General features: G+C 45.8%; 1 protein-coding gene across 2 annotated transcripts in view; it reads right to left on the bottom strand.

Moving 5' to 3' along the window:
• Window positions 1-2,123: 2,123 nt before the first annotated feature.
• Window positions 2,124-15,739, bottom strand: part of GUCY1B1 (guanylate cyclase 1 soluble subunit beta 1) — a 105,857-nt gene continuing 92,241 nt past the window's right edge. Inside the window, exons 13-14 of one of the 2 annotated variants that reach the window (XM_033941280.1) lie at window positions 14,470-14,596; window positions 2,124-3,092 (exon numbers count right to left, since the gene is read on the bottom strand). In XM_033941280.1, the coding sequence (XP_033797171.1) occupies window positions 3,051-3,092; window positions 14,470-14,596 (169 nt within the window). In that variant the 3' untranslated portion in view covers window positions 2,124-3,050. Of the gene's footprint in view, window positions 3,093-9,842; window positions 10,334-14,469; window positions 14,597-15,739 lie in introns of those variants that run through there. The other variant, XM_033941290.1, reaches the window with a different exon arrangement.

Here is a 15,739-nt window from a genome sequence, read left to right as displayed (position 1 = left end):
AACCCCCTCACTTTACTTCAGACTGTTCGCGCTGCTGTTGGGGGTGGGTGGGGAGGGTGCAACCCCCCACATTATAGAGAAAACTTAACTTTTCCCTTAAAAATCAGGAAAAAGTTAAGTTTACTCTATAACGGAGGGTTCCAACCCCCCCAACCCCTCCCCCAACGGCAGCGTGAAGAGTATGAAGTAAACTGGGGGGGTTCCCCACTCACACCCCGCATCGGAGCTCTTTAAAAGTCACTTTTTAGGCGGCGCACTGGTGTCTTGCGCCAAATTGTCGGCGCTGAAATGTCGGCACGCTGGTCTCGCACGTGAATGACTATGAACCGGACCCCATAGTCAAGTTCCATTGCATGCCACATGCACACACACACACACACACACACACAAACACAAAGAAATTATTTTGTTAACTGATCTAGGACACTGAGCTCAGCCTTCATTGTTATATACAGTAGCTTCTTAGCATTTCAGTACATGGAACCAAATGGCATGGAATGGAGTAGTGATGGGATGGAAAAGTCCCAGTGATAAAGGAGGGTTTTTTTTTTTTTTACTCTGCCTGGTCATGACTTGTGGTCTTATTTTTAGTAACTTTTGTCTATATAGAGAGCTCTCAATTCTTTCCACGGGGTTTTAACATAAATCTGCCTACAGTATGTCACACACAGCACTGGAATCAGCCCTGGTTAAGTAACTGAACATATCTATGACATTTACCTTCATTGAAAATGTTGAAAGAAATACATGTGCAGATGAGAGCTCCACTGCCACTTCATACCCTACAAATCACAGGGCTGAAGTGTAAATGTAAACCACCCTGGAAAACTGCAGTGGAAAAGTGAAGGAATACTGTATAATCAATCTGCTCAGCTTGCATAGTATTTACTGAACTAAGCATATGGGAAGATAAATTCTGCGCACATCTGAGCCAATTAAAATAAGTTCAAGGAAAAAGGGTGGCTGTAAGTTTTGTCTACATATTACATTGAAGAGTGAACTAACACTCCGAATTTCCCCGGGCACGTCCTCCTTTTGAGGACATGTCCTGGGGTCCGGACGGCTTTTCGAAACTTGGCACTTTGTCCGAGTTTTGAAAAGAAATTATGTCAGGAGGGGGCATCCGCGTATGCAACTCGGTGACGTCATGCAGACGTGCGGATGTATGTGACATCATAGAAACATAGAAGATGACGGCAGAAAAGGGCTACAGCCCATCAAGTCTGCCCACTCTGCTTACCCACCCCCTGTCTATGCCCTAATGACCCAATTTCCTTATCTTAACCCTCGTAGGGATCCCACATGAGTATCCCATTTATTCTTAAAGTCTGGCACGCTGTCTGCCTCGATCACCTGCACTGGAAGCTTGTTCCAATGATCAACCACTCTCTCTGTGAAGAAATACTTTCTGATGTCGCCATGAAATTTTCCGCCCCTGAGTTTGAGCGGGTGCCCTCTTGTGGCCGAGGGTCCCTTGAGAAAGAAAATATCATCTTCTACTTCGACACGTCCTGTGAGGTACTTAAATGTTTCGATCATGTCTCCCCTCTCCCTACGTTCCTCGAGAGTGTAGAGCTGCAATTTGTTCAGTCTCTCTTCGTACGAGAGACCCTTGAGCCCCGCACATGCCTTCTTGCCCGATGAACAGGTAGTGGGGGGGTGGGGCTGGGGTCGGAACTGGGGTGTATCGGGGCGGGGATGGGTGGAGCTGGACAAGCCAGGGGGCAGGTCTAGGGGGGTCCGGATTTTACTGACATAAAATCTGGTAGCTCGAATCTAGACTAACACAGCCACCACACCATTTCACTCAAGTTTTTTTTTCTTGTAAGCCACTTAGGACTCCTATAAAACCGCGGTAGCGCGTCCCCCGCAGCAAATGTCCATTTAGTTCCTATGGGCTTCACTGCATTTGCCGCGGGGGAATCACTACCATGGCTTTTTATAAAGGGCTCTTAGTACTAGGGGGGGGTATAAATTTTTTAAATAAAATACATTTTTCCAGTAAAGCATTATCACTAAAATATAACGTATTGGACTCCAAAACTGCTTAGAAGTTAAGAGACGTGATATGAGACAATAATGTTAAATAAAATTAAACCATAACAAATGAAAGTGAAGTCGTATCAAATGAAAATATTTTTATTTAGTTTACAAAAAAGAAAAAAAAACTTTGAATAGACAAGTGGAAAAAATAATTTATTTTAGTTCCTTTTACACAGTAACATTTATACAAATAGTTGTGAAAACAAAACTACTTTAGATATAAATTCATGAACAGTTTTTACAATTTTAAGACAAGGTTAAGTGTAGTATAAGGTTCCTTTTACTAAGCTGCAGCAGATAGTGGCATTAGTGTGCCCTTGCGTGGATTTGCGCTGCACACTTGGGCCATTTTTACCACAGTTGTAAAATGGGCAATTTTCTAGTTTTTCTATTACCACATTTCCCCATATATAGGCCGCAGCCTATTCATGGGTTTTACAAACCTGCCTATGGGGTGTAACATACTTAAATGGGGCGGCCTATCTAAACCTATAAAATCATCCCACCCACTCCGCGGTACCTTTTTAAATCAACCCTCCCCCCCCGGTACCTTTTTAAAATCCCCCTTAAATACGTCCCTCGCTGGACGGCTGCCGGCTGCTTTCTCGAATCTCATGGCCAGCAGAGAACTGACGGCAGCCATTCAGCAAGCGGTGCGGGGTCAGGCTGGATGCCGAAAAGATTACAACTGCCCCGCACCGCTGGAGATTCGAGGAGGCAGCCGTCCAGCAGGTAATGTACCGGTAAGATAAGCCGCGGCTAATACCATGGGGCAGCTTATCTACCGGTTTTAAAACATAGATCGCCGTTTGCTGCAGCCTATACATGAGGGTGGCCTATATATGGGGAAATACAGTAATGGCCAAGTACAAATGTTGCTATTAGTGTGCGGCTATTAAAAAAAAAAGCAAGTGAACACTTACCAACACCTATTTTATACACGATTAGGGCTCATGCACTAAACCTGTGTCAATCAATAAGTCCATGGTAATGTTGCTGTGCTAAATTTAGAGCAAAAAAGCCCATTCTCCATCCCCTGACATCCCCCTCTGTGGAAAAGAAAAAAATGTTAGTGCACGGTCTGTGCACGCGGATCGTAGGCTTCGTGCAGGACGCCAAAGCACATCCTGCAGTAGGGCCCTTTAAGCTGCGATGATCATACACTAGTTCTTACCACAGCTTTGTAAAAGGAGCCTGTAGCGATTTACTGAAACAGTCCACAAACAACTGGCAATAATGAACAGACATAACTATTTCATTTTGATAGATATGTTGAAAAGAAGTAACTGCATCTAACCCGTTTCCTGGAATGTTTTGTTTTTCCAATTAAAAAAATGAGAATTGAAATCCGAGCATGTCTTGGAATGCAAAATGAAAGCAAAAGGAAGCAAAAGAGAACAAGATCCTCCAAGGGGCCTTGTATACCACCTTTTCGTGGCTTTGGCATTTCAAAGTGGTGGGCACTGGAGGATTAAATGTCTTGCCCAGGGTGGAAAGGCAGCAGCTCAACCAGTGAAGGTATGAGAGTCCTTTTACCAAAGGCTTGGCAAAAATGGCCTTAGCATGACACTTATGGGTGTCTTTCCCATGCGCGAAGGCCACTTGTGCTACGGACAGACAATAGCTAACTTTTCCATTTTTCCCAATTAATGGTCAAGCACTAATCATGCCATTGACACAGGGCCATTAATAAAGGTGCAGCATGAACCCCTACCAACACCTACACGCTAACCCCATGCTAATCAATTAGCGCACAACAATGCCTCACACACTAACTGATTAGCATTGTCACACTTACTTTCCAGCCCCAAACACGACCGCTTGGGGAATATTCAGAAATATTTTTAGCGTGTGGTCTACGCACGCAGTCAGGCAAATTTGCCGATGGTAAGCCTGTTTAACATGCAGAAAGCATGCACTAGCACTTACCACATTTTACTAACAGGACCCTCCCCCCCCCCTAGTGAGGTCCAAAAAGAAGAAAAAAAAAATGATAGTCCAAAGGATGTGAGGAGAACGGTTTTATTTATTGATAAATCACAAGAGTACGCACAAATTTTATCGAGCAAAATAAAAGCATGTAACTGGAGAAGCCGGTGACGGGATAATCGCACGCCAGACGCCAGCGCGTCGACAATTCAGCGCAAGACAGAAGCGTGCAGGGGAAAAAATAATTTTTAAAGAGCTCCAACTGGGGGTTTGGGGTGGCAAACCCCCCCCCACTTTATTGGTTAGTGTTCGCGCTGCTGTTGGGGGGGGTGTGGGCGGTGAAACCCCCCCACATTATAGAGAAAATTGAACTTTTTCCGAAAAAAATCAGAAAAAGTTCCGTTTTCGCTATAATGGAGGTTTCCACCCCCCCGAGTCCCCCTCCAACAGCAGCGTGAACACTAACCAATAAAGTGGGGGGGGGGTTTGCTACCCCAAACCCCCCGTCAGAGCTCTTTAAAAATTACTTTTTCCCCCACGCGCTTCTGTCTTGCGCCGAATTGACGGCGCTAAGCCACACTTGACACAGCACGTACTCCTGCATCCATAGGACTACTCTGGCATAAGCAGAATTTTTCTTATGATCACTGATGCCAAAGAACTGATTGAACTGAGTCCAGCAAAGATGAAATCAGCATTTGACAGAGTAGTATTTTGGACTGCTGATGCAGGTGTACATGCTGAAATATGGTCGTGTTGAATCTGGCTTCTCCGGCTCTATGCATTTATTTTGCCTGATTAACTTTGAACTAGAGAGTGAGACGGTAACTGTTACCAAGATAACACCGCAGTTACTTTGGTAATCACTGCAGTAACGGTAAGGGAACTGAGCACAAGCTCAGGAATACTGCGGCAGTAATGGCACCCCCCACTCCTCCACCCCGGCAGCGGCACTGTATGAATGTGGATTGATACCTCGGTATCCCTGCGGTGACGAAGAAATCATGCCAGCTGCCCCCAAGCCTCTATTGGCCCTCCGGAGACCTACCTTATGGCCCTGGTGGTCTAATGGCCTCTACTACAATTACTATTTATCATTTCTATAGCGCTGAAAAGTGTACACAGTACTGTACTTTAATATTCAATAGATGGTCCCTGCTCAGAAGAGCTTACAATCTAATTTGGACAGATAGACAGGACATCTCTGGGTTGGGGAGTTTCTGATAAAAGGGATGATACAATGAGTAAACGTATTTGACAACAAGTGGGAGGTGAGCTGAAAGCAGCTTCAAAAAAGAGGGCTTTTAGATTGGATTTGAATACTTCTATAGATGGAGCAAGAAATATTGACTCTGGTAGCCTGTTCCAGGCATACGGTATAGCAAGAAAGAAGGGACAGAGTCTGGAGTTGGCAGTGGAGGAGAAGGGTACAGATAAGAGAGACTTTCCCAATGAATGGAGTTCATGGGGGGGGGTGCATAGGGGGAGATAAGTGAGGACAGATATTGAGGGGTTACAGAGTGAATGCACTTGTAAGTCAGTAACATAGAAACATGATGGCAGATAAAGGCCAAATAGCCTATCTGGTCTGCCCATCCACAGTAACCATTATCTCTTTCTCTGAGAGATCTTACGTGCCTATCTCACACCTGTCCGAGGGGACAGGAAAGAACCACACTCTTTTTGGCTCGTGCTGCTGTAGCCACTGCTAATGTTTTATTCAAAATGGCTGTCGAGACTTCATGGAGCAGCCTTGTGAGATTCGCAGAAGTGCTGTAAGGCTTCTGCATGAAGTCTCGGCAACCATTTTAAATAAAACTCTGGCGCGCTGTCAGCTGTGCCAGTCCTTTGAAGTGACGTATCAAGGGGGGAGGGGGCAAGGGAGCAGTCCACCTTGGGTACAAATCACAGGGGGGTTGCTCCCAGGGTCGGCATTGTGGTCTGGGAACATCTAACTTCTTGCGGCAGTCTTCAACTCTCGCTGTTCCTGCTGGTGTCGGGCCTTCCCCTCTGCTGGGTCCTGCCTTTGTGGAAACAGGTAGGATAATAGGTAGGATCAGCTGAGAGGAAGGCCCAATGCTGGCAGTAAAAGCGAGTTCTGAAGGCTGCTGCTGCTGATGTAGAGTGAGAGAGGTACCCATCCGTTGGAGGGGGAGGGAGGGGTAAGGAAGAAAGTTGTCAAACAGGGGGGAAGAAGAAGGAAGTCCAGGGAAGGGAGAGGAAAGAGAGGAGATAGAGATGACAGACAATGGGGAAGGGAGGGAAAGGAAGGAGAAGAGATGCCAGAGCATGGAGAGGGAGGGAGAGTTGCAAAGGAAGACGAGGAGAGGAGAGAGTTGCCAGGCATAGGGGAGGGAAGGGAAGGACACAGACAATGGGGTGGAGTGGGAAGAAAGGAAGCATGGGGGGGTGGGTGGAAATAGGAAAATGTAGAGGGGGTGTAGCCAAAATGAATCATGTACTGTATAAAAGAGAGAAGGGGCACAGGATAGACAGTTTATGAAAGGGGCATAGAAAGAGAGAAGATGCCATATGGAAGGGGGAGAGGGAAGACACTAGATGGAAGGGAGAGAGAGGGTGGACAGTGGATGGAAGGAGCAGAGAGAGAGGGAGGGAGGGTGGAGAGTGTATATGAAAAATGAATGGAAAAAATTGCATTACAGTTAGTAAAGGGGGTGGGATCTGGGGCAGAGCTTGGGTGGGCCTAGGGAGGTCTGTGGTTGGGGTATCTCCTCAGTTGATATTTGTTAGACTTAGGGGGTACTTAGCTTGAAGTAGTTGAGAAACACTGCTGTAGGCAATCAGCTGGCGCCAGTGCCTCTTCTTCTCTCTGGCCCTTTTCCCTGCTGGCACCCCCTACTGGCATTTCAGAGCCCATCTGCACATGTGCGGATGTCGACGTGATGATGTCACACATGCACGTGAGGTCATCACAGCGAAGTCTGCTCACTTCTGGGTGCCTCAAGCCATGGCCAGTACCTTTAATGTGCCTCGGCTCGAGAAAGATTGAGAGACACTGTCGTAGATCCATAAAATGGCATAAAATCGTCTTTCTGCTTTGAGTGGGAAGATGCAGGGAAAGAAAATTTAGACTGCGGGGTTAGGGATGAAAAATTCAGGGATGGTAAGGGGACGGGGGATGAAAAACATGCTTTTCTACAGGGACGGGAAGATAAGCAGGGAAGAAAGCGCGGGGATGGTGAGGGGATAGGGATGAAAAATGTGCTTCACTGCAGGGACGGGGAGAAAGCAGGGGAGAAAACGCGGGGACGGTGAGGGGATGGGGATGAATCTTTGTCCCTGCGTCACTCTTTACTTCGAACCCTCTCTTGTAATTTTTGACTAAATGGAAGCATCCTCCACCTATCTTTTGGATTCTAATTTTTTCTCTCCATTTTAGACCTTACTAAGGGACCCTTTGACTAAACGGCGGTAAGCATTAACGTTTGTTTACTGTTGCCTAAAAATGATGCTAGTGGCACGTGCTCAGGAGCCACGTACTAACTGAAGGCTTGGTGTGCACTTGTCACGTGCTAAAAAATACATGCTATAATTTAGTGTGGGGGCATGTTTGTGGGTAGAAAGTTGGCATGCCATGCGTTAATTGGTTAGCATATAGGCATTGCACATGCTGATTGATTACTTAACATCTACTAAATAGGTGACAGTAAAGGCTCACGAGCTAAGGGCATGTGGCCCTTAATAGGAAAATGGCTATGCTAATAAGTGGCCTCAGCACAGGGGAAACCCACGTGCTATAAACAGCGCCAGCCACTTTTTAGCATAGCTTAGCAAAACGACCCCCATATTTCCACTGGAAAGCAAAATGACAGCAAATTATGAAAATATGAAAGATCTGAATGTTGCTCATACTGCACTGAAATTGTTCTTATCTCTGTTCTCTCTAAGCTGAACAGAAGTCCTCCAACTGCATTGCTGCCAATGGAGGATGGTTTCAATTGCTAGGGACAGGCAGATTCACTGAAGTTCTGCACAATTTGCCTGTCTCTATTGAAAATGTGATAGTGAAAGAGCTCCCCCTACTTGAAAGGACTATAGCTGGAGGACTCACGCTTCGCTTAGAGGGAACAATGGTTCTTATATGCTCAGAAAGCACCTACTGTACATGGTAGAACCCATGCCAGTAAAATGTACTGGATACAGTGATCTTAATGGTACATTACCTGAATGATATCCGCTTGGTATACACAAGTGAAAAGGTGAGAGGAGAAATGAAAGTTCAGAGAATGGAACAGGTTTAAATTATACAGGATCATGTCATCACACATACTACCAGATACTGTATTTGGCCCAGGAAGAAAAGAAATTTCACAGACTGACATTAAAATAAGATGCATTTCTTTTCAGCAAAAGCGGGCTGTATCTTGGAAAGCAACTGCTATACCTTATGACAGTGTCTTCAGGTAGCTGGCATTCACTGGCTAATTCTGTAAATGCTGCCTATGATCAATGCCCTACTATACCACATTGTATAAGCGCCTACTGTATTGTCAGCTAATCGCTTGACTGGTTCAGACACAGGTCACACTAGCATGAAAATACATAGGTGGCAATTCTATAAAGTGGTGAGCTCAGCACCAACTCTTTAATAGTGTTAAGGTATGCCTAACCAGTTATAGAATAAAGAGCACAAAGCTGCTTTGGCGTGCTGAAACCTAGATGTGATAGCATACGTCATGTTCAATAGCAGATATAAGTTTTCATGCCTAAGTTTGCCTTGCACTGCATGCAACTGATGTATTGCTAGGTAGAATGCCTATAACGTGCCCTGAGTATTACCCCCCCTCCTCACAGTTATGCTTTGACTTAGGTGCACTATTTTTGATGGCATAGAACCTAGTGCTTAAATTAGTCATGAAGTGGCATAGCTATGGGTGGGCCTGGGTGAACAAAGGCCCACTCATTCCTGGCTCAGGCCCACCTAGCGGTGGCATCTCATTTCCCCCTCTCCTTATACTCCACTGGCAGCCCCACATATGCCCCCTCTCTGAACTCCCCACCCCTCTCCAATGTATTTCTGAGGTGTCACCAGTGGTAGCAGCGATTCATATTTGTATTCTGCTGTGGCCCTGCAGGCTTCTCTCTGCCACATTCTGCTAGTGAGGAAACAGGAAGTGACATCAGCATGAGCAGAGCATGGCAGAGGGAAGCCTGCAGGACAGAAGCATGAGGCAATATGAATCACTGCTGCTTTCAGTGAGGCCTCAGAGGTGCACCGAGGAGGGACAAGGGAGGGATTTCAAAGAGAGTGGGAAGGAGGGAAGGACAGAGTTGCACATATGTTGGCACTACATGCAGAGAGGGAGAGAGGGAAGAGAGAAGGAAGGATGTTGGAAGCAGAGGTGGAAAGGAAGGTTGGGAATAGCAGAGAATATTTTGAGCTGGGGGTCAGAAGGGCTAACCCAAGTTAACGCTGGACCCAACCAAAATAGCAGGTCTAAACCACTGGTAAGTGCTGCTATTCTATAAAGTTGTGTGCACTATAGGTGATGAAATATAGATGTTCTTTATAGAACTGCCCTGCTAGTCAATGTTAAACTGGGATCCAGGGCAGAAATCGAGGTGGGGATCCCAAACCCTGCCTGTAGGCTATGACTTATTCAGCTCCAGAAGGTTTTTGGGCCCTCTTTAACACAGAGTCCCAGGTCAATTGCCCAGGGTTGGTCCCCCACAGTAGAGAAATGACATAGGGACAAATTTGTCCCTGTCCCCGCAGAAACTCAATTTTCCCGCCTCGTCCCGGTGAGTTTTGTCGCTGTCTCTGTCTCTGCCCCTGCCCCATTCCTGTAAGCTCTGTCTTAACTGCACAGGCCTCGAACACTTATGATTTTAAAGTGTTTGAGGCTTGTGCAGATAAGGACAGAGCTTGCAGGAATGGGGTAGGGACAAGAAAATAACTTGCCAGGGCAGGACAGGAAAATGAGTTCCCGAGGAGACGGGGAAAAATTTGTCCCCGTGTCATTCTCTACCCCACACCTCCTGAATGCTGGCCCTGACTCCAGAAACAAAAATTGCAGGGCAGGGTGTAAGGTTTTAAGAGAAAGCAGCAGAAGGCAGACAGTTAGTTAAACACAGCTCCACAGCACAAACTATTTTGGTTATAGAGGACTTACGTCATTCGCAAGAGACTGAGAAGCACCACCGATATCAGAAGCACAAAATTCAACAAGCAGAGAAATATGGGAGGCAGAAAGAGCGGGAGCCCCAGCTGACAATGCTATGCTTGAAGAAGGGTGAAGCAGAAACCTAAAGTCATCAGCAAAAATCCAGGAAAACACCAAGGTATGTGAAATGTATCTCATCTTCTTCCTTAGGACTCAAAATATAGCCCACATTATTCCTTGAATGCATGTAAAAAAAAAAAAAAAAATTGAGAAGAACAGTTTTATATGCAAAATAGAAGGGACTTTTTAAACAACGTGTATCTTAACATTTCTGTACAAGTAAAAAAAATATTGATAAGGCAAAAAATAACTACAATTTGTAAAATAATAAAGATACTTTTGTCAGACTTTTATATAGGGGATCAAGCACAGCGTGATAAATGTTTGAAAAATCCAGGAGCTAACATGTCTCATCTGAAGCAAAAACGTGGCTCTCTAACAAAGATAAGCAGTTCCGGTACTTCTGAGACATTCATCAGACTCGGCCAAATACTGCAGTTAAATGGCTCCAATTAGGATTTGTGTGCACACCTCTTTTAGGCCCAGATTCTATAAGAGCATAGGAATAGCTAAACTGGGTCAGACCAATGGCCCATCTAGCCCACTATCCCATCTTCACAGTGGCCAACCCAGGTCACAAGTACCTGGCAAAACCCCAAATAGTAGCAACAATCAATGCTACCAATCCCGAGGGCAAGCAGTGTCCGTCTCATTAGCAGACTGCGGACTTTTCCCCCAGGAACTTGTCCAAACCTTTTTTTTAAAACCAGCTACGTTAATCGCTCTTACCGCATCCTCCAACAATGCGTTCCAGAGCTTAACTATTCTCTGAGTGAAGAAATATTTCCTCCTATTGGGTTTAAAAATATTTCCCTCTAACTTCATTGTGTCGCCTAGTCTTTGTAATTTTTGATGGAGTAAAAAAAATTGATCTGAACTCGGTGTGCCTCACCGATGTAGGCATCTAACTTAATTATTTATAAAGTTTAATTGGTGCCGATAATAAGCTTAATTGGGTTAATCATTGGCTTAAATTAAAACTGCTTTTTAGGTGCCCTAACTCAGTAAATGCCTTCCACTTTCTGCTAGGCACCTCAGCTAGGCACCTAGTCCAAGCTGCCTGCCAGAAAGTGGGCATGCTTAAGGGCGGATTGTGGGCGTGCCTAAATTGGACTTAAGTGCTGATATTTAGGCCAAGAAAACCTAGGCGTAAAAAGGGAGCGCCTAAGGTTTTTGATGCGTACCGGCGCCTAAGTCCAATTTAGGTGCCACTAGGCGCAATTCTATAAACAGCGCTTAACTCCTGATTGACATGTGCTACGCGCTGCGTTCCTCGGTGCCCACATTTTAGGTGCCGCTTATAAAACCGGGGCCTTAGTGCGCAATGGAAAAGGAGGCATAAGGATCGGATCGACAGACTGATTGAAGGACTACACAGCTGATCCTTACAAGGACTTCTTTGGGGTTTTTTTTGCCCTATTCCAACACAAAGTTAAGTGCCTTTTGGAACACTATGAATATGCGGATGTATGTTTTAAAATTTTAGTGATGTTTTCACTTGATATTTTTGCACATAATGAATTAAATTGTTAACTTATTAAAAAAAGATTTAAATAATGTAAAAAATAAATAATGAATTAGGTTCTCAAAACCAAGGGTCACTTATTCCTTGTGATTACCGTATTTTCTCGCATATAACGCGCGTGTTATACGTGGTTTTTACAAACCGCGCATAACCTTGCGTGTTATACGCGTGTGCGCGTTGTACAAAATTTTTTTTACATAGTTTCCCCCCCCCCGACGCCCGATTCATCACCCGGAAGGAGCGCTCGCACTCCCACCCCAAAGGACCGCTCACACCCCCACCCGAAGGACCGCTTGCACCCCCACAGCCTCTCCCCCTCCCCCATGGAGAAGCTGTCTACCTTGTTTCCGGATGCCAGCCCAGCTGCTTCCTCTGCCGGCGGTCCTGCCCCTTCTCAGAGCCCTGTGCTGCGCTGCTTCCTCTTCAGGCGGTCCCGCCCTTTCTCTGACGTCAGAGAAAGGGCAGGACCGCCGGAAGAGGAAGCAGCGCAGCAGGGCTCAGAGAAGGGGCAGGACCTCCGGCAGAGGAAGCAGCTGGGCTGGCATCCGGAAACAAGGTAGACAGCTTCTCCATGGGGGAGGGGGGGAGGCTGTGGGGGTGCGAGCGGACCTTCGGGGTGGGAGTGCGAGCGCTCCTTCGGGGTGGGGGTGCGAGCGGTCCTTCAGGGTGGGGGTGCGAGCGGTCCTGTGGGGGGGTGAATCAGACGTCGAGGGGGGCATCAGGCTTTCAGGGTAGGGACAGGACTTCAAGGGGGAAAGGAGAGTCGGGGCGGGCGAAAAGAGAGTCGGGGTCTCCAGAGGAGAGTCGGGGCGGGCGAAAGGAGAGTCGGGCAGCATGCGCGGTATACGGGTGTGCGCGGTATATAAAAATTTCTGTACATAAATTTGTGTTTTTCGCGCGCTATACCCATGTGCGCGTTTTACACGGGTGCGCGTTATCTACGTGAAAATACGGTACACTATTGACGTATTGACTTTCTCTCTTTGTTTGGGTGACATTACATATTTGTGAGGGAGTTTTTTTTCTCTTTTTTTTTATATTCACTTCCGGCTCACCACATATTAGCTTTCCCACGTATTCATCATTATAGGACCCCCAGGGACCGCTGAAGAAGACTTTTTGTCGAAACGTGGACCGTGTTTGGTCCTGCATCCCTAGCGGACTAGGTCCTTTAAGGTTTTTATGTGGATCATTTTACTTTTATGTGGATGATTTTATTTTATGTGGATGATATTAGTGTACCTTTGGAACTTTGACATTTAGGAACATCGTTATTCCACAGAATTTCTTTTGGTTTCTTCTGGACAGTCTATTCTATAACAGCATTTTTAGTGCCCTAATTGTGTTATAGAATCAACCACAACAACCATTTTTTATTTCTATAGTGCTACGTGCGCATCTTAATAGAATTCCAAATAGGAAGATGCGCACACAAATTCAAATTGTTGCCAACTGGCGGCCGCCATTAATTGTTAGCGCTCAATTACTGGTGCTAATTGGCTCGTTGTTCAATTAAATTGCACATACAAATTGGATGAACGCTCCAATTTGTGTGAACAATTTTGAGCGCCATGTATAGAATCTGCGGGGGGGGGGGGGTATATCACTTAAGGGTGCTTAGATGTTTTTCTGCCACTCACACACAGTGGCGTAGCGAGGGTGAGAAGCGCCGTGGCGGGAGCAGCCCCTCCCCATCCCTCTTCTCCACCCCACCCCCCACCAATCTGCTGCTCACACCAGCACTGGATTTTCCTCCGACATCAATTCCTAGGTGCAGGTCCAGGAAGTGATGTCAGAGGAAGAGCCGATGCTGGCGTGAGCAGCAGGCTGGGGTTGCTGCTCGCGTCGGGAACATTAAAGAGGTACTGGGGAAAGAAAGGAGCATGTGACGCGGTAATGGGGGAGAGGAGAAGAAGACAGGTGCTGGCACCCCCACCAAGACGGCGCCCAGGGTGGACAGCCCCCCCCCTCCTTACTACGCCACTGCTTACACATAAATGTGACAGCATTCTTTACATTTATGTGCAGACATAGTGTGCAATTGTGGGTGCCCTGCTATAGAGCTGAGCTTAAAGAGCAGCGGTGGGATTTGAACTGGGCTTCCCTGGTGCTCAGCCTACTGTTCTAACCTCTAGGCCAGTGGTTCCCAACCCTGTTTTGGAGGACCATCAGCCAGTCAGGTTTTTGGGATAACCCTAATGAATATGCATGAGAGAGACTTGCATATAATGAAGGGACAGGCATGCAAATTTGTCCCATGCATATTCATTAGGGCTAACCTGAAAACCTGACTAGCTGGTGGTCCTCCAGGACAGGGTTGGGAACCACTGCTGTAGGCTACTCCTCTGCTCCAGTAGCCGCAGGAATAACTAATGTATGTCAACCTGACAACAAAGTATAATGTTGAGTCTAATAAAACAGAAAAAGGCTGTAATAAGATACAGATAAATATTTAAATACCTGACATGCCATCATGAGCACCTTATTAAAATAGAAAAAGTAATTTCATACAATTGCATAAACACTGAAGGCACATGGCTGAGAGTTCTAATCCACTGTCTAGATATCAGATACATTAATGCGACAATGTTTTGTGAAACTAGTCAGTTTTCCGTAGACATATTTATTTTTCCAAATGAAATGGAGAGACCGGGTTTTATTGAGTTAGATTAAACATATATTTAGGTCTTTATTTCACAGTAATGGAGTAACACGGGCTAGTCATACCTCGGTCTCTGTACACTTCCTAGACAAAAACCAAACTTGCATGGGTTCTGATTTTCCCTTCATGCTCACTGGACCTCTATGCTCTAGATGAAACTGAGGATCTGAATTTTCCGGAGTCATGAGGCATCTAGGATGCAAAATATAAATAAATATATCTGTGAAATGCAAGCATCTTTCCATCATAACCATGTGAGATCGTCTCAGAAAGGGATTTGATCCTATACATCTTGGTTGTTAGGTTATTGTATCAAACTGGAAAACCAAATTTTCACTCTTATCGCAGCCATTGAAGCACTTTAGCCTTTTGAAACCAAAGGAGGAAGAAAACCTTCCCAGGGCTAAAACTTAATAAAAATAAGCCGCTCGCATATTTTGAACGACATTAAAATACAATTCATCATATGCTTTGATCATAAATTCATCACTCAGATGTTGTAAGTGGGAAGCATAATTATCAGTCTGGCAAAAAAAAATACCTCCTAACTGGAATAGGAAACTAGATAGAATGACAGAGACAAGAAAGCAGAAAATGAAAGAAAAAAATCTCACGATGCAACTAATTCTTTGTCAAGGTAACACAGCAAATTTAAGAATTTCATTTCCAGCTACGATCATTTCATGAAGGGGAAATATCTTATATAAATCATGATCTCTCTAGCTCATATGGATAACTCTGAATCCTATGGCTCATTTCTTTCTATTCTCTTCTAGGGAAACCTGCCAGCTTCAGCTTACTGCTGGTTCCCTAAGTGTTCTAATCCCAGCTATACATGTCAGCAACTATGCTGGTTTCTTTCCTCTAATGCTAATTTGATTCACTTCAGATATATTAATTACTAGTCTTTAAGCCTGTTACACTAACAGGTGCTAGAATAGATGTGTCTGTCTGTCTCTCTGTCTCCTTAGCCGCTGTCTGTCTTTCTTTCTCGCTCCTTGGCCGCTGTCTGTCTGTTTGTCATTCTTTCTGTCTTTCTCCCTGGCCCCCTGCCTTCCCTGGCCCCTTTCGATCTCTCTCTGCCCCCCCTCCTCCCCCCGAGCAAACCAAGATTGCTGCCTGCCCCCCACCACACCCCTCCCCCCAAAGCAGCCCCTTTTCCCTCTCCCCCTCCACTTCCCTGTGCAGCAGTAGCAGCCGTATGCCTCACAGCACCTCGAAGGACACCCTCCTGCCATTGCTCTCCCTGCCGCACATGCCGCAAGCCAATGCACACACCGCAAGCTGCCGCGTGCTGCAAATGGAACACAGCACGGAAGCACAAATCACGGCGGC

Source organism: Geotrypetes seraphini, chromosome 1 (genome assembly GCF_902459505.1).
Source record: "Geotrypetes seraphini chromosome 1, aGeoSer1.1, whole genome shotgun sequence".
In the NCBI taxonomy this organism is placed as follows: Eukaryota; Metazoa; Chordata; class Amphibia; order Gymnophiona; family Dermophiidae; genus Geotrypetes; species Geotrypetes seraphini.
The sequence above is the reverse complement of the archived record's forward strand: the minus strand, read 5'-3'. Positions and strand labels throughout refer to the sequence as shown.